The sequence below is a fragment of the Medicago truncatula genome, chromosome 3 (assembly GCF_003473485.1).
Source record: "Medicago truncatula cultivar Jemalong A17 chromosome 3, MtrunA17r5.0-ANR, whole genome shotgun sequence".
NCBI lineage: Eukaryota > Viridiplantae > Streptophyta > Magnoliopsida > Fabales > Fabaceae > Medicago > Medicago truncatula.
Genome location: NC_053044.1, coordinates 46,267,222 through 46,287,016, shown reverse-complemented (window position 1 = coordinate 46,287,016; position 19,795 = coordinate 46,267,222). Strand labels below are relative to the sequence as shown.

The window sequence follows — 19,795 nt, the reverse complement described above, 5'->3', positions numbered from 1 at the left end:
GGCCTTCTCTGAATGCATCCTACGCCGGTGTTATGCAACACTGATTATAAAAATTACTATCAAACTGTTCATGTTGACATATTCAAAGTTCTGATGATACATACATACAAATGACCCGAGTAAAACATTTATATGATTTATCTATATCCATATGAACCCCTCAATAATAAAAATATACATTTATTACTATAATATGACACTAGGACAAATAAAAAGGGTAACGTCAACTACCCCTTAAATTAAACTATTCCTATTCTTATCTTAATTATTACATATATATGTGTTCCATTCCACCAACAACATTGAAACCAAAAGAAGCTAACAAAGCATAATGTTGGTCAAAGCTTCAGAGGAAGCCATGGCTGTGAGAGAGATAGAAGATGGTGTTGATTCTAATAATTCAAGAGAAATTAATAGTATTCATTTGAAACAACAACACTTTGTGCTAGTACATGGCATAGGTGGTGGAGGTTGGTGCTGGTACAAAATTAAGTGCCTTATGGAGAATTCTGGGTACAAAGTCTCATGCATAGACCTTAAAAGTAGTGGAATTGATCAATCTGATGCTGATTCTATTCTAACTTTTGATGATTATAATAAACCTGTTATTGATTTCATGTCTGCTTTACCAGATAATGAACAGGTATGTATATTTTCATTTTCATTCCCTTTCTCCCCACCTTATACTATACTATATGGGAATTAATAATATATGATATGATATAATTAAAATAATATTTTTTTGAACATATGATATGTTTGGTTTGTATAGGTTATATTGGTTGGACACAGTGCAGGAGGGTTGAGTATTACTCAGGCCTGTCACAAATTTGCAAATAAGGTTAGTTTAGCTGTGTATGTGGCAGCAACAATGCTGAAATTTGGATACTCAACCGATGAAGATCTTAAAGATGTGAGTCCTTTTCAATATAAATTATGTTCTGTTTTCCTTTGTTTGAATTATTTTTAGTACGTTAGAATTAATATGAATTCATAATGCCAAGTAGTAGGATAAACTTTTGGGGGGTGGGAATAGAATATGATATTGACTTCAATTTAATGAAAAATCTTCAAGGTTTCCAGCAAGGATATGATGTTGTTGCTGCTGTAATATTTATTTGGTTGCCAACTGTCTTCACAAACAAACATACTACTAATTTTTAGGAAACTCCGAGACTCGCTAGAGTGTCATGCATCTTTATGTTACCTAATCTCACATTTTTCCTAAGTTTTGTGTCATATACAAACAAATTAAATACGTAGCTCTTTTGCAATAAGGGAGTTTGTTAATTAATCAAAAACAATTTCAAAAAAATTGGGATTTTCTTTTTCCTTTTTTATCCTCTCTACTTTGCTTGTCTAGGAAATAGTTTTCTACCGTATTAGTTAGAGTTCTTAATTTAGTCAAAGGTCTTTAGTCACCTCTTTGAGTCTTGAGAGCCTAGAACTAGAATGTGCACGAGCAAAGCTAATTGCCTTTTTTCACAATCATTATAGTAACTTCAATCTAATAAAGTTTTATGTTTTCTATTCCAACCGTGTCTACTCTCATTCATCACCAAAGTAATGTTTGCCATACAACCCCCTATAAAATATCAATCATTGTACTAATCATTATTCATTGCATTGGTAACGTCGTGTTATGTTGCTTAGTGGCATGAAATTGTCATATAGTAACTTTATTCCAACTAGAATAATGGGTTCAATGTCCCCGTGAGCATAACTCAGTTGGCAGGCACAATACATTATTATATACAAGGGTTGGGGTTCGAATCTCGGACACCCTACTTATTCACTTTAAAAGTGAATTTCTAGCCACTAGACTACCTAATAAAAAAAAAAAAAGAATAATGGATTCAATTTGATTAATTCCGACAGCCCCGTCTTTTCCACCATTTGACTTTGTCCTACCACCATAGCCCTTCGGTTGAATTTCTAAAGTATCACTTGTTATTTCATTTGGTATCTAAACTATAAAAATATAATATAATAAAGGAAAATGATAACCAATATTCTTAGGATATTGTTTAAGAAAAGAAAAATCGTTGCATAGAAAGTGATGTAATTATCACTTTGACAAGTTTTTAACGGATATTTTTAAGAAAAAAAATAATTTTAAGGATTTCTTGAATGATGCTATTAGGACACTTTGTTAGCATGATCATGTGAATTATGAAGTCTTTAAACTATTCAAATCCTATCAAGTCCTTCGATTAACACACTTTCTTCTATTTTAAAAGCAATTGAATTGAGGGACTTGAGAATGATTAAGGACTATTTTATTTCTATACTTTATGGATCAAATAGGAGGAGATAAAGTGACAGTTTAAAGAACAAATTAAAGATTTATTGCAAATCAATGTGTCTCCAATCCAATGATTGTAAAGTAAAAATTTCCCATAAAATAATACCAGCTACGAGTATTTTTCTTTTTAGTATCATTAGATAAATGAATAATAATGGTACATTTTTTTTTTTTTTTTTACCGAAATATAATAAGGAAAATGTTACATAGACACCTTTTAATTGCATACACCCTTGTACACCTCATGTATTAGGAAGAGAGAAGAGAATAAGAAAGAGAAAGTATACTTATGCGGGGTCCATATGACCACATGTCAAATTTTTTTGTGGGTGTCAAGGGGTGTATTACCACATAATGGTGTTTATGTATCATAATTCCTATAATAATGGTACTTAGAAATTGTTTATCTTTTGTGCCAAATAGGGAGTACCTGACTTATCGGAATTTGGTGATGTCTATGAGCTGGGGTTTGGATTAGGACAAGATAAGCCTCCAACAAGTGCTTTGATCAAGAAAGAGCTTCAACGCAAAATCATATATCCTTTGAGCCCTCATGAGGTACAATTAACTATATCGATTTTTTTAGCTCCTAAAATACCAATCCCTCTCAAATTTAGTTTCTAAAGTATAGAAATAAGTAAACTTAATGGCTAAAATATATAAAATGAAAAATAAAAAATTGTATATAAGTGTGAAGAGAAGAAATTTAATCGTGAAGAGTTCGAACCTCGACCTTACACATAATCTCCCAATTATTGTTTTCAATACTTTATAGATTACTTGCTAATTTTATATATTTTATGACTAAATTGAAGAGAAGAAATTGACTATAGTTCATTTTTATTTATATCTCCAATAAAAAGAAAAGGACTTGTACCGAAAAAAAGGACATGATGTGCATGAAATCTCCATAAAACTGTTCAACCGTAGGGTACACCCCACATGGCTCATGACAAATGCTTTGGTTTATGCTTCATTTCATCCTCTGCTTTTGTCGCATGTAGGACCATTTCTTGGGAAAAAAACAATGAAAATCACCAATCTCTCATAGATAAAAACAACTTTAACTTAGCAAATATTCTAGACAAAATCTGGGCTTATATGCTTGCAAGCAGGACTAGATTAAGGGTAAGCCACTAAAATTGTAGCTATAAATTCAAAAAACAATATTCTTATAAATATTATAAAGCAAAGAAGCCACACATACCGATAAAAAAAAACCTCAACCTAAAGTACAAAATATGTCACACGTGCCAACAAAATATCCATTACCCCAATTTACTTTAAGCTTTTGCTCACATTTCAGATCAATGATGTGTATGGTGTTACGCCAAATTTTATTGTTTCGTATCTTACAAATGCACCATAAATTTATAATTATTACTTCATCACCAATGATACAATTAGAAATGTTGATGATAATGCATCAGGATTCAACCTTGGCTGCAATGTTGTTGAGGCCAGGACCATTATTAGCATTAACCAGGGCACAATTCATAGAGAATGTTGAAGTGGAGAAGGTGCCCCGTGTGTACATAAAGACAAGACAAGACAATGTAGTAAAACCAAAGCAACAGGAAGCCATGATAAATAGGTGGCCACCAGGTAGTGTGTATGAATTGGACAGTGACCATAGTCCCTTCTTCTCTACCCCATTTATACTCTTTGGTTTGCTTGTTAAAGCTGCAACTTTTCACGTTGGATGCAACTAGTTGAAGTCAACACAGTCACCATTTTTTTTTTTTTTTTTTTGGCATTCAGAAATGATTATAACAACAGAAATGATTGGCATTCAACTGAAAAGTATGAGTAGTAATTCACTGCTATTCTTCTTTTATCATGTGAAGTTGTTGTAGAATAAAATGGGTGTGTCTATTGGATAGATTTCTTATGAAAATCATCATCATGGATTTTTTTTTTTTTTTTTTTTTTTTTAATATTTAGAAGGAATCTCATTGTCCATCTTATATAACTTTTATTAAAGCCCCAAGAGAACATTTCTTTTTCTATTCGCCACATGTATGAGTATGACAATTTATGTGACTGAAATTGATGGATGAATTCATTATATCAAACAAAAAATTACACAAACCACAAAGGTGAGTTTTGTTTTTCAAGTATCATTTAAGTGTTACTTCTTTTCAAATGGCGAATTTCTATAGTGTGAGTGAGTGAGTATGATCGAACTTATAACTACATATTTAAGAAATTTGAGCTGCTTATCACTTGGACCACACTAATTTGATATGAAGATGACTTCCGCTGAGTTAAAAATGAACAAGTATAAATTTTTTTGGTACAGAAGAAAAAAGAAGTATCCACCATCATTTTATTAATGACTAATATTTATGAACATATTGAATACAGATAATTCTTCCTCTCAGTCGGATTCTCTCCATACATAAAAGTTTGCACTCAAACTTGTTACTACTTAATTGATTGGTATTAGTATCTTGCCACTCATATTTGAAAGTAAAAAGTGTCACCATATTGAGAATATGACTGCTTAATTATAATGTAAAAGCTGAATTATATGTTCTGTTTTTTTTATTTTACTATCATACAACTATCATTTTATTTGTACTTTATTTTAAAAAATTGTACATGAAGTAATCCTACAGGATAGAGCCTCTTTTATTTGACGATGCCAAGATTGTTAGACTCGATATTTTTCGAGGTTACTCGAGTTTAAACATTTTTCTCCGTTTTGTGTGTGTCAGTTTGTGGCGGATATTTTTCACTCAGTCTACAAACAAAAAGAAATAGGTCAAAACTCATACAGTTTCATTTTAGTTTTTCTGTTCCAAAATTTAATTTTGGTGCGGTACTATGTTCGTTCAGCTTTTTATTTTTGACAGAAAAAGTATGTTCCTTCATTTTAGTGCTCACTACTAATAGAAAAAGTGTGTTGGCCATTGAATAATCAAAAGAATGGGCCACACTATGCAGTCTTACTGTCAAAACCCCATTCCCTAACATGTGCATTGCGCATATTTGTTGATTTCTTGACAAAAAAATAAAATGAATACCTTTTTACTGGAAATTAATTTAATTAGACAACTAAATCAGTTGCAACAAAATCCGAAATATAAGAATTGTACATAAATTTACTTTTCTTGAAACACACAACTTGTCATGTGCAACAAGAGTTTACCCGTATTATCCAAGTAAATTTATGTTTGCATAATTGCATGGGTCAGTGCATTCCCATCAAACTTGGTGTCCTCCCATTTTACAAAGGTCCAGGGATATGAGCTTTTGAAACATCTTAAGCTGCAAACGAGAAACGAATTTCCAAACATCTCAGACAGTACATGAGCTCTGCCATGTTAAACTTCATCATCATATCTACGGCGACAAAGAATAGAGCTAAAATAAAACAACAAAAGAATATGACTATTCATCATAATGTCGTACCACAAGATTCAAGACAAAACAAAACAAAAATTATGTCGTACCATAATGTCCCCGTTGTGAGTCTTGAGAGCCTTGACAGCCTTGCTTTTTTGACACTCCTGCATGTGTCATTACCAGCTCAATATCGTTGGACTCTAAGCCAGCTTCATCGGTGAGTTCCATGATGGCACCAACAATGTCCCCATTGTGAGTCTTGAGAGCCTTGACAGCCTTGCTTCTTGACACCCCTGCCTGTGTCATTACCAGCTCAATATCGTCAGCCTCCACGCCAGTTTCATACTCTTCTTTCGAGTTTAACCATTTCCAAATCTTATTTAAATCTTGCACATAAAGCATTTTCCGAGTTCAATTTTTGCACATCTTGGTTATGGTTAGTTTCATTTGTCTCATACATTCCTGGCATTTGAATATGATTCGTACCTGAAACTAACTCCAATTTTGATATAGCCATATTTTCCTGTGCCACTTTAAGCTGACCTTCCAATTGATAAGTCTCAGATGACTTACTCCCAAGTTCCTCTCTTAAAATTGCATTTTCATCTGTTGATATCTTGAGCTTTGCATGAGCTGCATCAAGCTGTTCCACCAAATTTGTAATCATGTAGGCAAACTCTGAAATATGAGTATCCAATTCAGCAGTTTGTTTTTGCAACTCCTCCTTTTTCATTTTTAACTCTTCCTTCACATAATCAAATTGGTTCTCAATTTTCTCAATACAAGTCTTCTACTTGAAAATCTCTTTTTCTGAAACCTCCTTTTGTTTATGCATCTCGTCCTCTTTCAGCTTCAATTCTTCACACACATTATCAAACTGACCCTTGCTGTTCTCAACTTGAACCTTCAAGTTGATAACCTCTTTTTCCGAAAGTTGAAGCTTTAAATTGGTAACTCTTAGCTCTTCCTCGTTCTCAATGCACTTTTTGAGCAACTTATCATAACTTCTATTGTCAATCTCCCACAATAAACTATCATCATCAGATTCGGAATCCCAAGACGATAAAGGTGATATGCAACCCTCGTTAATATTAGCTACAAAGCTATTATCGTTATCAGAGGTAAGAGGCAGGTCAATATTGTTAGAGCTCTCCATCTAAGATTCTGAGAGTAAACTTTATAATTAGAGTTCTCAAATAATGCACCAATAGAAAGATGAAAACAATAAAAAGGTACAAGCTTTCTATTCCAATATCAAAAATCAGAAAGCAACAAGCTATCCAAACTATATAATAAAATAAGATAAATCATGAATTGCTAGAAATAAAGTATCATACCAAAATCAATTTGAAAATTCATATATATTCATTAAAATTGACCGCAGGACTTTCTTAATACGTTACAAAGCACGCGAACACAGAGTGTAACCACATATTTCAGTGTTGTGTCGGTGTTTGACAGATGCATATATTGGACAACGAACACGTCTTCAATCAAAAGTGTCGGTACTGCTAATCAGCGAAACAAAATAACAACTAAGAAACAATCAATGTAAAACAAAGAAAACAACAACAGTGAAAGAGATTCTATGAATATATAGATGAAGAACACAAATACGAAAAATAAAGGAATATATATGATGGCTTACCTGAAGAAAAAATAAGTGATTATTCTAAGCGACAGCCAGAGTGCAGGAGTGAAGAAGAAAAAAAGGGTTTATTATGTTTTTATAAGGGTTTGTTACTTCAACCCAGCCGCCTTTTTTCTTTCCACTCAAACTAAAATTCAATTTTTTAGGACTAACAAAAAATAATACTTACTAAATTAGATTTTCGATATATTAATTAGTTCCTCTGTTACTCAAACATTAAATTGAAGCTATTACAAAAATATGAACAACCAATGTATAGTGAAATATACAAAAGCTTCAGGGGGGATAAAACTTGAATTATTTCCATTGACTAAACAACAATTAGCCAAAAGCTTCAAAAGATAAAAAATAAGGTGATACACTAATAAAACTTTTACAACAAAGAAAAATGTGCTTATTGGTTGAACATATCTGTTGACATAGGCAAAAGAGTGAGTTAACTTATGGTGTCTGCACATTAGAATATTCAGATTCAGAGGATGTTCTGTTCTTAAACTCAGGATTTTTAATTTCCTCAATCATTCTAACAGCTTCATCCATTCTAGGCCTCATATCTGGTGTCTTAGCCACACATGCAAGTGCAATCTGAAGCATCTGCACCATTTCCTCTTCGACATATTGTCCTCTAAGAAGTTCTTCGTCAAATACTTCAGCTGTCCATTCCTCTCTCACAACAGATCTAACCCATCTTGGAAGATCAACAACATCCTCATAACCCGGATATCTCATTGGAACCTTTCCTGTTAGCAATTCGAGTAGCAGCACGCCAAAGCTGTATACGTCGGACTTCTGTGTGATCTTTTTGGAATCTGTTACTTCTGGAGCTCTATATCCATTGGTTCTTGACATGGTTGCTGGTGCATTCATCAGAGGTGGTAATCCAACATCAGAAATGCAGCTATCAAATTCTTCTGTTATTAGTACATTGGTTGATTTGATGTTTCCATGTGTAAATTTTTGGCCCCCTTCGGTATGAATGAAAGCAATTCCTTTAGCTGCTCCAAGTGCAACCTTCACTCTTGAATTCCAGTCAAATGGTGTTCTTCCTGCACCCTTGTTTCCTATTGTTTGGAGTGATATTACAGGAAAATTAAGCATAGATAATATTGGTCATGTTTGGATAAACAACTTTATAAAGCGCTTATAGTACAAACATAAGATCGTATTGTTTCCTATCATTTTTATATCGGATATGAGCTGTTTTCGTAAGCTATCTAAGAGAGTTTATGAGAATATAAGCTGAAAACAACTTATGGACATGTCATATGCTGTTTCCATAAGCTCTCTCAAACAGGCTTCACAAGTCTTACGCCAGTAGATAAGTTCAAATAAATCAATTCAAAAAGCCTTATTTTTGCATACATTATGAATGACATTGGTTAATGCATGCATGTTGATGTGTCAACACAGTTGAAAAGAGGGCCATCTAGCTTAAAAGTTAGAAAAACATACCATGCAACAAGAAAAACAAGCTGCCTTCTGGCATGTAACTGTAAACCAAAAGTTTCTCATCTTTGGAGTAGTAATAAGCTCGAAGTGGCATAACATTTGGATGGCGTCCGATTCTCCCAACAATATCCAACTGTTGTTCAAACTCCTTCTTTCCTACCATAACTTCCTTCAACCTTTTAACTACCATTGTCACTCCCTCCTCCAAAACAGCCTTGTATGCTGTACCATAGCTCCCTTTTCCAAGAACTTCAGCTGAGGCCTTTAGTAAATCCTCAAGGTCAAAGGTATAAGATGAACCTTCAAAGAAAAATAGCTTGTTCTTTTCAGCAGCTTGCACTCCACTCCCAAAACTCTTTGAAACTTCAGCTTTTCCAGCACAAGATGAAGATTTTCCTTTCAGAATGCCACTTCTTTTATTGTTTTTCTTCTTCAAAAAGCATAGAAAGAACACTAAAGCTAGTAGAGAGAGGAATGCAATTCCTCCAATGACTAAAGCAAGTATAGCAGCTACGCCAAAGCTTTTCTTATGAGCGACAGTAGCTTTCTGGATTTGTGTGGATGCAGGGGAAGGAGATGGAGAAGGGGAGATTGAAGAGCAATAATTAAGAAGAGGTGGACCACATAAGAGAGAGTTTCCGACAAAAGCAGAAGAAGGGAATGTTTTGATAGAATTTGGAATTGATCCATTCAATTTATTATTGCTCAAATTCAAGTATTTGAGACTTGGAAGGTTGAAGTCAGGGATAGGTCCAGATATAGAATTGTTTTGGAGATAAAACCAAGTGAGTCTTCTAAGGTTCTGAAATGCAGATGGTATGCTTCCAGAGAAGGAGTTAAAGGAAATATCCAATGCAACTAGTTTAGGAGAGACAGAAGAAGGAATTAGACCTGAGAAGTTGTTTTTCTGCAGGTGTGCAAATTGGAGTGAAGGAATTGAGAGGATGTTAGAAGGAAGGTTCCCTCCAAGACCATTGGAATGAAGACTGAGAACTCTTAGAGCATCTAGTTTTCCTATTGTGTTCTCCGGAATCGAACCGGTTAGTCCAATTCCTGGAAGATGGATACCTACGACACGAGTATGATTTGAGTTGCAAGTCACACCAACCCATGAGGTACAGATTGAAGAAGATTCGTTCCAGTTGAGCCTTGGAGCATGTGGAACAGCAGAAGCAAACTCCAATAGAGCTTGTCGGTCAGAGTTCAAGTCAGCAGCAGATACAATCAAGCCAAAGAGAGACAGTGTGGAGATTAATAGAACAAGAGAAACATTAGATAGTTGTAGCTTCATGTCTAATTTGGTAAGTAATCAAGGCTAGTGATTATTCCAAGTTATAAGCTTAACTGCTCTTCATCCTTTCCTGGTTTAATTTTGAAAGATACAACAAGTTGTCAATTATTCATGCAGCTAGGAAAGTATAACATTAACATGTACAAAATTTATGTTAGCTAGTTTTTATTCAGATAAATATAGAACCACTTGATCCAAGCATGATTGCATGAATCTGACCTAGAGTCCTAGACTATGATCAGTGATATTTTTCAACTTTTAAAGTGTAACAAAATTTTAAACCGAAAGCGATGGTTTTGTAATTTTACAGGATGAAAGGGATAGGAACAAACAATAGACCATGAATTTAGAAATCTTACAGAATTGATACCAGACAATGTAAACAAACTTTTTCTCTGAAAATTTGAATTTAGTAAAAAATGTTGGTGTTCATGCAGATGACATCACTTATTAAAGCTTTGCTAAGAAACAAAAAATAAAATAGACAGTCTGTCTGTCTGATTCAAGCTTACCGTTGAGCAGATTTTGAATTAAGGAAAGGGAGTTCCTTAATTCAGATGCATAAGTTTAGGCATTTTCATTATTTCAATGCTTGAAGTGTTATGCTGACTCTTCCATTTAAAAAGATAAAGAAAAAAGCCAAAGGTTTAGCTGTGAACTTTAAATTATGGGGGACTAAAGTGCACTTTTCAATTTTCATTGTTAATAAAGAAATCATCTCACAAATTGATGCTTATATGTTTCAGCAACAGCCAAGAAGGGAGAAGGAAAAAAAAAGTGGTGTGATAATTGAGAATCCAAGGAAAAATAGAACTAAAAAAGAAAAAGCTAAAGTTTGATTCTCCTTTGTACTTTATAAAGAAAAAGCATTCTTTAACAAAAGTGAACTGTATTCTCCTAATTTTAAAAAGATCAGCAACATAAATCATTGATGTTGATTTCTCATTTTTGCCACCATACATATCTGGTCAGTGAATACTGCAGAAAAAGTCATCTTGAAGTACTCAAAATTATTTGATGAACCAAATTTATTAGACACATAATTAAACAAAGGATAGTTATTAAAAGGATATTGCATTAAACAACTCAAAGCAATCATATAACCAGCATTTCATCAAAGACAACTTGTTGATTATTTATTCCATTGAAGGCAAGCAACAAAAAAAACAAAAAAGAAGATTTAAAGTTACAAGGCTAGGACATATAAATGCGCGCACACAGAGATAAAAACTTCATAGGGATCAGGATCCAAGACTAATTATAGTGACTTAGAGATGTGAACAAAAGAGGTAAATGTTCAAGTTAGGGACTGATAGTAATCAAATTGAAAATTTGATGGCAGTGAGATATTTACCTTGGTAAGAAATTCACCTTTGGAATACCAAGAATACATCATAGAGTGAAGCATCACATCACAAAAAAGAGCAAGGAGATATCATTTTGGTGAAGAATAAAGCAAGTTTCAAAAAGCACACTTATCTACCATCTTCACATATAAAGAGACATTAGAACTTAACTTTAGTGGCATTGAACACTTGTATGACTTGAAAAACATTACCATTAAGAGTAAGGCTAGTTTCTTTTACTGAACCGTTGGAGTTGGTGGCTAAATTATTCACTCAGAAAAAAAAGAATCATTCTTAACTATAATGACAGCAATAATAATGAGGGAGTTTAACATCAAAGTCTTTTATCTAACTAGCTGGTACCACTGTATAAATGTCCATCTCTCATGCTATTGAAAATAGTCAGGCATAAAAGGAAAGAACAGTGCATGGATCTAATCTAATAGTAGGAAAAGAAGTACCAAGAGTACAGGCGCATGAATGGGGATTAATTTGATGACATGTCAATGAGGGACCAACCAAACCAACCCATTGTCACCCCATGATTATTGCACTCAACAAGACTGAAGCTTTAACTCTTTTATAGTAAAACTATAACTGTTTGGTGAGTGAGTGATATATGGGTCTGTCAGAACTTACATGAAAAACTGTTCTAGTGGTTATGATGGAGCCGGAAACTTTCATGAAAGAGTGAGTAATTACAATTACAGATTCAAAAAGAGGACAATAATTGTGTGTTGATTTCATATGTAACATCAAAATTCATCACAATGGTCCCCCACATGAGGATTAAAACCAATAGGCCAACGCAACATTGTAATCACATTGTACACCGACTTGTATTCAAATCTTGTAGACCATATATAGTCTGTTATTTATGAAAGACTAGTTTAGCTAAAATGTCAAGGCAGACCTATTTATATTGACTAGCTATCAATATCATTTATCAACATATTCAACACATACACCACATAGTCCATTGGTTAAATATTTTGTTGCTTACTTAGTTGTCATCTTCCAAACTGTTAGCCATTGGTTTTTTGTCTTAACCCTCTGGTTCTTAGAAGAAATAAATCCCGATAATCCCGAGTTCGATCGAGGTAAGTAAAGTCTAATTATGAATCTGTTCTAGTTAAAATTTAAACTCGAATACTTCTGATTGGTTCAGCTATTGTGATTTGACTAGAGAAGAATAAATAAGAAGACGAGGTCATGAACAAGTGTTGTGTTGAATAGAATCTGAACACTTAAAAATTGGCACATATTGGCTAGGTTTGTCAGAGAGACTAAACCATAATGGGGCCAGCCTTATAATGAGTTATTCATATAAGCACGAAGAAGGTAGTTGGCTGTTACAGAACCACTTGAAATCCTTTCTCCCTTCCTCACTAATGTCATCGCTATTGGACATATAATATAGGTAGGCTGTCACATATATTTCATCATGTCTACATTAACCATCATTAACACTGTCTCGATTTGGATTTTGTAAATAGAACTTTAGTTTCACGTTATATGTTACATAAGAGTTGTTTTCCTCTTGCCAAATATTCCATGAAAAGGATGGTCTCTCAAAAATTTGATTTCATTATGAGACACGTGTGCAAGTGAGAAGATTAAACCAAGTTAGCTGACAATTTTCATTTTATAAGCGACAGAAAAAATAAGTAATTTGACAAACAAAAAAAAAATTACTTTATCCAATCAGTCCTTGACATTGGGTATTCGCCCATGATTATTATTGATTGCTACTTAACCACATCATAGACAAGGATTATACACTCAGGACAAGACAACATCAAAACCAACAAACGCTGAGTCCATTCCGATGTATGTCGATGTCTGTCATATTTATTTTATCAGTTTTGGTTCAGATAAACTCAGAAACTTGTGTTACAACAAGGTATGTAAGCCTTGGCAAAAACTCAAATTGGTACAAAATTAATGTGTTCTAAAAAAAACAAAGCCTGTAATTAACAAGAGAAGAAACAGGAAGAGAAACATCATCAATGATCATTGCTTGGTACCACTATTTTCAACCTTCGCAACTTCTTCTCGATGCTTTCGTTCAACCTCCTGACGCTCTCTTTCGGCATCCTCCTCATCCTCAATCTCATCAAGATCATCAAATTCTTTGGTTGCTGCCATTGCTTTCACCACAGGGTCTCTTAGATCAGATATCAGTCCCCCACCAACCGTGTACTCTTTTTCATTTCCAATCAAATACAAACGCTGGTCTGGGCCAGAAGCCATGGGAACATCAACGGCTAGCAGCTTCATATCATACTGCATATGAAGATAACAGAAAAAGCTAAGTAAGCAAACCTTGAAGCATGAATTTCCCCCCTGCATTGTACATTTCTTTTTCTTCTAGGGAATCATTTTTGCTAATATTTGACACACTAATTATTCTTGCATTATATATTTCTTTCCTATGTTTTAACTTATATCACACATGCAGAGGGAGAGAGGAGGAGGAAAGTACAAGGAATTTGGAGGATAAGGATGTTAGAACTGGTATCTATGGAAAAAAAAGAATTATGAGTAAGAATCCTACCACAACACTGGAACAACAGACGACTAAATTTATTTATGTCAACAATCCACACCAGCACAATATGGAAAGCTTAGAATGACAAGAATTGGTAAGTACACGTTCCTCCAAGAATTCCAAAGTCTTGGAGCTCTCCTTCCCTATCATTATTCCAAATTAACCAACTTCCCTCCCTTTTCTATAACTTCCTACTTATTACAATTCATAAAACACGCAGAACTGTTGCATATAATAAAAACTGCACACATAATTGTTCCTTAATGAGAGGCCTAACAAAGGAATCCTCCATAATAATAATTACCACCAAAGCCTATTCCTACAAAAACGACCCAAAAGGTGGGATCAGCTATTTAGATAAAACAACCCAAGAATTCCCTTCTCAAAATCAGTTCAATGTCATATCTCGGAACCAGAGAATTGAGATGGAGGAAAAACATAAACAATCAAAAGAATAGGAAGTGTATTATTGAAAAACTAAAAGAAAAGGAAGAATAGCAGTCTGTTCAAAGGGTTCTCCTTTCATTCACAATATCAAATGTACAGAATTATATTTGCTATCCTTCTTTCTCCATACATGACTTCCCTCTAACTAACCAACTACCCTAACTACTTTTACTCACTTTCATTAGTTTATCCAAACAATATACCATTTAACTCTAAATTTCACGTAATAATGTTGCCAACAGTTATCTTGAATCTTCCTCTACCTCAATTTATTGGACAAGGATATTCCTTAACAAACAAGGAAAATGAATGAGTAATTTAAATAGAATCAACAAATCCAAGTAGTTCAATCCCTCAGCAGTATTATTAAAATCAGCCCAGGCCAACCGGAAAACCAGTTACATAAGATCTGGGTCACTGTACGGGTCGAAAATGCTTGTGAACCGGTGAAAACTGATTTGACTCGGTGGATTTTTTTTAATATTTGTACAAGTTTGCAATGTCTTTATACAATTGCAAACAAAATTATAAATTAATAATATTATTAATTTTGTTAAGTGGTTAAATATGCTCTTAATTAATAATATTACAAGTAATGTTCTATATTAGAACAATGAAGTTACAATAAATTATGAACATCTACTGAAGCACAGTGTGAATTTTTAAAGCGTGGTGTTAAATTTTACGATATATTTTTTTTAAGCGAGGAACTTTGTTGTATGAATAAATGGGGTTCATGTGACTCACTAGTTCGACCAATGATCCATTGACATAGCACCTTTGCCAAGTCATTGTCCGGTCCGAGATTTATAACATCGCCTCGTCATATATGTCAGGGAAATGTTGTTAAACAAAATTATAAGATATAGATCATTGTGCTCCCAACCAACAACAGTTGGATCGCAACATGGTACCAAAAGCCTTAATGAACATATGGTGAAGAGTTTGCTCCCCCCTGGTATCTAAACTAAAAATGTGAACTTCAGCACAAGGCCTTGTAGGCTTGGGCATTCCGTGTCCATGTTTCCAGTCCAAAGGGTAACTTGTGCATGCATCACATCATGGTCAGAGCACGATATTAGGTATGTTTCCATTTGGATAGTTACATACATATATCTTGAGTTAGTAGGTTTATTATTCACCACTATTCCCATTGGAATGCTTACTATATCTAGGGTTATGAAGTTTATTACCCACCACTATTCCTAGACTAAACACAATCTGATGTTGTTATTTTAAGAATTAGGAGGACATAATTCTGGAAAGGCATATCATACGGATGAAGTTGGAACAACCATTCACCAGATATGAATGCTTCCAAGAAACCAAACTTTGGGCTAGCTAACAAATATCATGACATGGATAAAACAAGATGTACTTCAGTTTACAGTATTAGTAGAATTTGACGCAGAATGGAAAGATGACGCTGAAGCAGAATAGAAGATACTACAAATTTCAGTTTAAGACGAACAAATTCTATCAGGTGATTAATGATATAAACAAGAGGGGACTTGATTTACCTTGCCCTGTTTTTTCTTGACTTCAACATTGACTAGACCCTTTCTCTCAGAACCTTTTATGGGGAAAATGAGAAAACAACGCTTGCTCCTAAGACTTGGCTTGATTTTCTTTAACGTAATGCCACCCCCTGACATCACATAGGCTCTTAAATCAGTTCCTGTAAGGGGGGCACCCATAACTTCAAGAATCTGAGCAGATGTGTTAAGTCTTGTCATGGCCATTCTATAAACTTTATCAGGGTTGATCGTGTGCCTTGAGCGAATATACAAACCCTTAAAAGATGATAAAAATAAAATAATTAGACAACAATACAGAATTCACTAATAACAAGCAATCTGCATATAACTTGAAAGAAAAATTCAAAATTTCCATCCCAATCTAAAAAAACATTATTGAGCTAGATATTATCACAATTCACATAAATAGTCATACAGCTGGTTTGGATTGTCTTATTTGAACTAATCTACTAGCATTAGCACTTGTGAGACAATTTAAAAGAGCTTATGGAAACGGCTCATACATGCCCATGAACTGATCTCTGCTCATATACGTAAACTCTCTAGGATAGATGATGAAAACAGCTTATATGAAAACAATTTAACTATATTTTATCTTTTGTTATAGAAATAGCTTATACATTACGCACAAGGGCATAATTAAGTGGTCTATCCAAACAAGGTCATAATCTATAATAAGAACTATAGCCTTATTAAGCTGTTTATCCCAACAGAATCATGATTCGCATAAAATGTCAGAGATGGTTTGGATTGTCATATTTGAACTAATCTACTGGCATAAACACTTGTGACTTTTGAGATTGTTTGGAAGAGCTTACAAAAACAGCTCATGACACATGTTTTCAGCTTATTTTGACAAGCTCTCCGAGAGAGCTTATGAAAACAGCTTATATAAAAACAATTTAACTTTATTTTATCTTTTGTTATAGAAACAGCTTATAGGTACGAGTGCTAAACTAAGCTGTTTATCTAAACAGCGTCATAACCTATGATCAGAACTAGTATATAGCATTGTTGAGTTGCTTATCCAAACAGGGTCATAATCTATAATCAAAACTAGTAAATAGCATCATTATTAAGCTGTTTATCCAAACAGGATCATAATCAGAATTAGTGTACAGCCTAATGCACATAAAATTTGCATCCAATTATCGAAATTGGAAAGGAAGGAAAGGAACTTACAGTAAAAGCAACAATAGCAGCAGAAAGGGATAAGAAACCATACTTAGCCATGCCTTCAGAAAGAACAACAAAAGTATTAGCAATACCAAACATAATCCTCCAAAGAATAGCACAAAGAACAACCCCAGCAGCACCAAACAGAAAAAGGTTATTCCTTTTGAAGAAAGCCTCAAGTTGCAAAACCATGGCCTCACGGTACCGCGTGAAAGCAGAGGTGACCGCAGACGTAGGTTTCTCCAGAACCTTCTTGGCCTTGAAACCGAGGTTCAGTGGTGGCTTTGAAGAGAAGAATCTGAAAACGCCGATACGACTGGGAGGGTGCAAAATTGGGGGTGAATGGAGGAAGGAAGAGAGGATGGATTTAGGGTGGGGTGTGGATAGTAATTTTGAAGAGTGGTGAAGTGGTGGAGGGGGTGCGGAAATGAAAGGGTGGCGGAGGAAGAATTGGTGAAGTTGGGTGATTCGTTGTGAACAACCACCGCATTTTGTTCTTGACATTTGCATTTCCGATCTGTGATAGAACTCGCCGGTGATTGAAATAACGGTCGGGTCGACCCGATCGGCACCGAAAATGATCTAATTGAACTGTTAATTATGTGGCATTGTAGTGGTTGCGTTGCGCAGGAACAATCGATTCACGCAGATTCCTTCTTTCTCCACAAGAAAATTGCATAGAATAGAACACAAGAGAATATGTAAAAAAAATAAAAACTCCGTTGATTTTTATTATTTTTTTGTATTCTGACCATGGTTTTTTCTGATTAATTTATTTATTTATATTTTTATCAATGATTAATTGATTTTAATTTCTCTCAAAAAAAAAAAATTGATTTTAATTAATTAAAAGGAAGTTTAGAGCCAAATAATTTACATTTATTTATAAGTATTTTTATTTTATTTTTGAAAGCACAGGCTCATGCTATATAAATTCTACTTTTACCATAAAATTGTTGTTAACACATTTCATAAGGCTGATGCACACAAATAAAATACATTTTTGCCTCCTCGGCAGTTAACTGTCGAGGAAATCTTCGGTAGTTAACTGCTGAGGCGTGCTGAACATAAACAGAAGCAGAAACACAAACATGTTAGTTTCTAAATTTCTCTAAAAAATTCTCAATTTCTCTCCAATCTTCACCAAAGCCATTTTCACAAATTGCAAGCAAATCAACCGCACATTATCAACCGTCAGGTATTGTTTCCTCTATTGAATCTATTTTTAATAATTTTTTTTTTTGTGGGGGGGGGAGTGAGGACCACAGAAAAATCATTTGGGTTGACTGGAAATCTGTTTGTCGGAGTCAGGAGGTTGGAGGTCTGGGGGTAAGGAGATTAAAAGAATTTAATTTAGCGTTATTGGGGAAATGGTGTTGGCGGATGTTGGTAGATAGGGATAGTTTATGGTTTAGGGTGTTGGTGGCGAAGAATGGGGTGGAGGGCGGTCACTTGAGAGCTGGTGGGAGAGATGGTTCCGCGTGGTGGCGGGTTATAGCGGGGTTACGATCGGAGAGTTGGTTTAGTAATAATATTAGTCGCTCTTTGGGTGACGGTAGCCATGTTTTATTTTGGACGGATGTTTAGGTGGGAGATTTGTCTTTACGTGATAGGTTTAGTAGATTATATGACTTGTCGTTACTAAAGGGGGAAACGGTGGCATCTATGAGGGCTTTAGGGTGGGGAGAAGAGGGTGAGGCGTGGAGGTGGAGACGTAGGCTTTTTGCGTGGTAGGAGGAGTCTGTAGTGGAGCTTAGGCTTTTACTTCACAATGTTATTTTACAGGTTCATCAAAAAGACAGGTGGCTATGGCAGGCAGATCGTTCTTCTTGTTATACTGTTCAGAGTGCTTACAATACACTCATTGCCCAGGTTCAGGTTGATCATGAGTCGGACACGACGTCTTTGTGGCACAAGGATGTCCCCTTGAAGGTTGTGTTGTTTGTATGGCGTATGTTTCGTGATCGGTTGCCTACTAAAGCAAATCTTTATAGGCGACATGTTTTAAATGCCGATGGCCAATTTTGTGTTGCTGAGTGTGGTCTCATTGAAACATCTAATCATTTGTTTATTCATTGTAATTTTTTTGGTTCGGTTTGGAGTGCTATTTTTCAATGGATTGGTATAGTTACTGTCGTGCCTCATAACATCCAAAGGCATTTTAAGCAGTTCAGTTATTTATGCGGTGTCTCTAAGACGAAGCAATCTATCCTTCAGGTGATCTGATTCGCGACTATGTGGGAGATTTGGAAGGAAAGGAATAATAGGATTTTTAATGCCAAAGTGAGCTCTATTAAACAGGTGGTGGATAGGATTAAGTTGTTAACTTTCCAGTGGATGAAGGTGAAGTTTGTCACTCTTCCTTTTAACTATCATGGGTGGTGGCTTAGTCCATTCACTTTACTTGGCATAGGATAATGGTTGTTTTTGGTGGTTAGCTGTGTGGTGCTTATTTTTGTGTTTTCTTGTAATTTCCATACTTTGTATCTTTGTTAAGGCTTTTATTCCTTTGCACGCCTTGTGCTAGGAAGGCCTTTGTTGTGGTAATATATCTCATTTTAATTTCTTCAAAAAAAAAAAAATCATTTTAATGATAATGTTAGTTTGTTTATGTTTATTTTTTAAAAGAAAAATTAGAGTAGTTTGTATGTGGTTAGGGTTGATTTTAAAATTGATAATTGCATGTATAG

General features: G+C 34.6%; 3 protein-coding genes across 7 annotated transcripts; 1 reads left to right on the top strand and 2 right to left on the bottom strand.

Moving 5' to 3' along the window:
* Positions 1-263: 263 nt before the first annotated feature.
* On the top strand, positions 264-4,321 carry LOC25489809 (methylesterase 17). 3 transcript variants are annotated; one of them, XM_039831698.1, is made up of 5 exons: positions 272-643; positions 773-913; positions 2,729-2,863; positions 3,736-4,057; positions 4,091-4,321. In XM_039831698.1, exons 1-4 carry the CDS (start codon positions 332-334, stop codon positions 4,015-4,017), a joined length of 870 nt encoding a protein of 289 aa, XP_039687632.1. In that variant the 5' UTR covers positions 272-331; the 3' UTR covers positions 4,018-4,057; positions 4,091-4,321. The 3 variants fall into 3 exon arrangements, with proteins under 3 accessions (XP_013461485.1, XP_039687632.1, XP_013461484.1); XM_013606030.3 differs by having other exon boundaries at positions 3,736-4,321; XM_013606031.3 differs by lacking the exon at positions 2,729-2,863 and having other exon boundaries at positions 264-643; positions 3,736-4,321.
* Positions 4,322-7,504: 3,183 nt separating this feature from the next.
* Positions 7,505-11,798, bottom strand: LOC25489807 (probable inactive receptor kinase At5g58300). Of its 3 annotated transcripts, none has more exons than XM_024779248.2 (3): positions 11,402-11,798; positions 8,760-10,117; positions 7,505-8,368 (listed from the first exon to the last, which is right to left on the bottom strand). In XM_024779248.2, exons 2-3 carry the CDS (start codon positions 10,045-10,047, stop codon positions 7,749-7,751), a joined length of 1,908 nt encoding a protein of 635 aa, XP_024635016.1. In that variant the 5' UTR covers positions 10,048-10,117; positions 11,402-11,798; the 3' UTR covers positions 7,505-7,748. The 3 variants fall into 3 exon arrangements, with proteins under 3 accessions (XP_024635016.1, XP_013461482.1, XP_024635015.1); XM_013606028.3 differs by lacking the exon at positions 11,402-11,798 and adding an exon at positions 10,560-10,775; XM_024779247.2 differs by lacking the exon at positions 11,402-11,798 and adding an exon at positions 10,407-10,547.
* Positions 11,799-13,088: 1,290 nt separating this feature from the next.
* Positions 13,089-17,807, bottom strand: LOC25489805 (uncharacterized). Its single transcript, XM_013606026.3, has 3 exons — positions 17,112-17,807; positions 15,912-16,184; positions 13,089-13,679 (listed from the first exon to the last, which is right to left on the bottom strand). Exons 1-3 carry the CDS (start codon positions 17,613-17,615, stop codon positions 13,407-13,409), a joined length of 1,050 nt encoding a protein of 349 aa, XP_013461480.1. The 5' UTR covers positions 17,616-17,807; the 3' UTR covers positions 13,089-13,406.
* Between the last annotated feature and the right edge of the window lie 1,988 nt (positions 17,808-19,795).

Coding starts and splice junctions, on each gene's coding strand:
- LOC25489807 (XM_024779248.2), bottom strand. CDS start 10,047: ATGAAGCTACAACTATCTAATGTTTCTCTTGTTCTATTAATCTCCACA. Junction 8,369..8,759: donor CTTGTTTTTCTTGTTGCATG/GTATGTTTTTCT, acceptor TCCAAACAATAG/GAAACAAGGGTGCAGGAAGA.
- LOC25489805 (XM_013606026.3), bottom strand. CDS start 17,615: ATGCAAATGTCAAGAACAAAATGCGGTGGTTGTTCACAACGAATCACC. Junction 16,185..17,111: donor CTGCTATTGTTGCTTTTACT/GTAAGTTCCTTT, acceptor TCATCTTTTAAG/GGTTTGTATATTCGCTCAAG. Junction 13,680..15,911: donor TCAAGAAAAAACAGGGCAAG/GTAAATCAAGTC, acceptor CTTCATATGCAG/TATGATATGAAGCTGCTAGC.
- LOC25489809 (XM_039831698.1), top strand. CDS start 332: ATGTTGGTCAAAGCTTCAGAGGAAGCCATGGCTGTGAGAGAGATAGAA. Junction 914..2,728: donor CCGATGAAGATCTTAAAGAT/GTGAGTCCTTTT, acceptor TGTGCCAAATAG/GGAGTACCTGACTTATCGGA. Junction 2,864..3,735: donor ATCCTTTGAGCCCTCATGAG/GTACAATTAACT, acceptor ATAATGCATCAG/GATTCAACCTTGGCTGCAAT.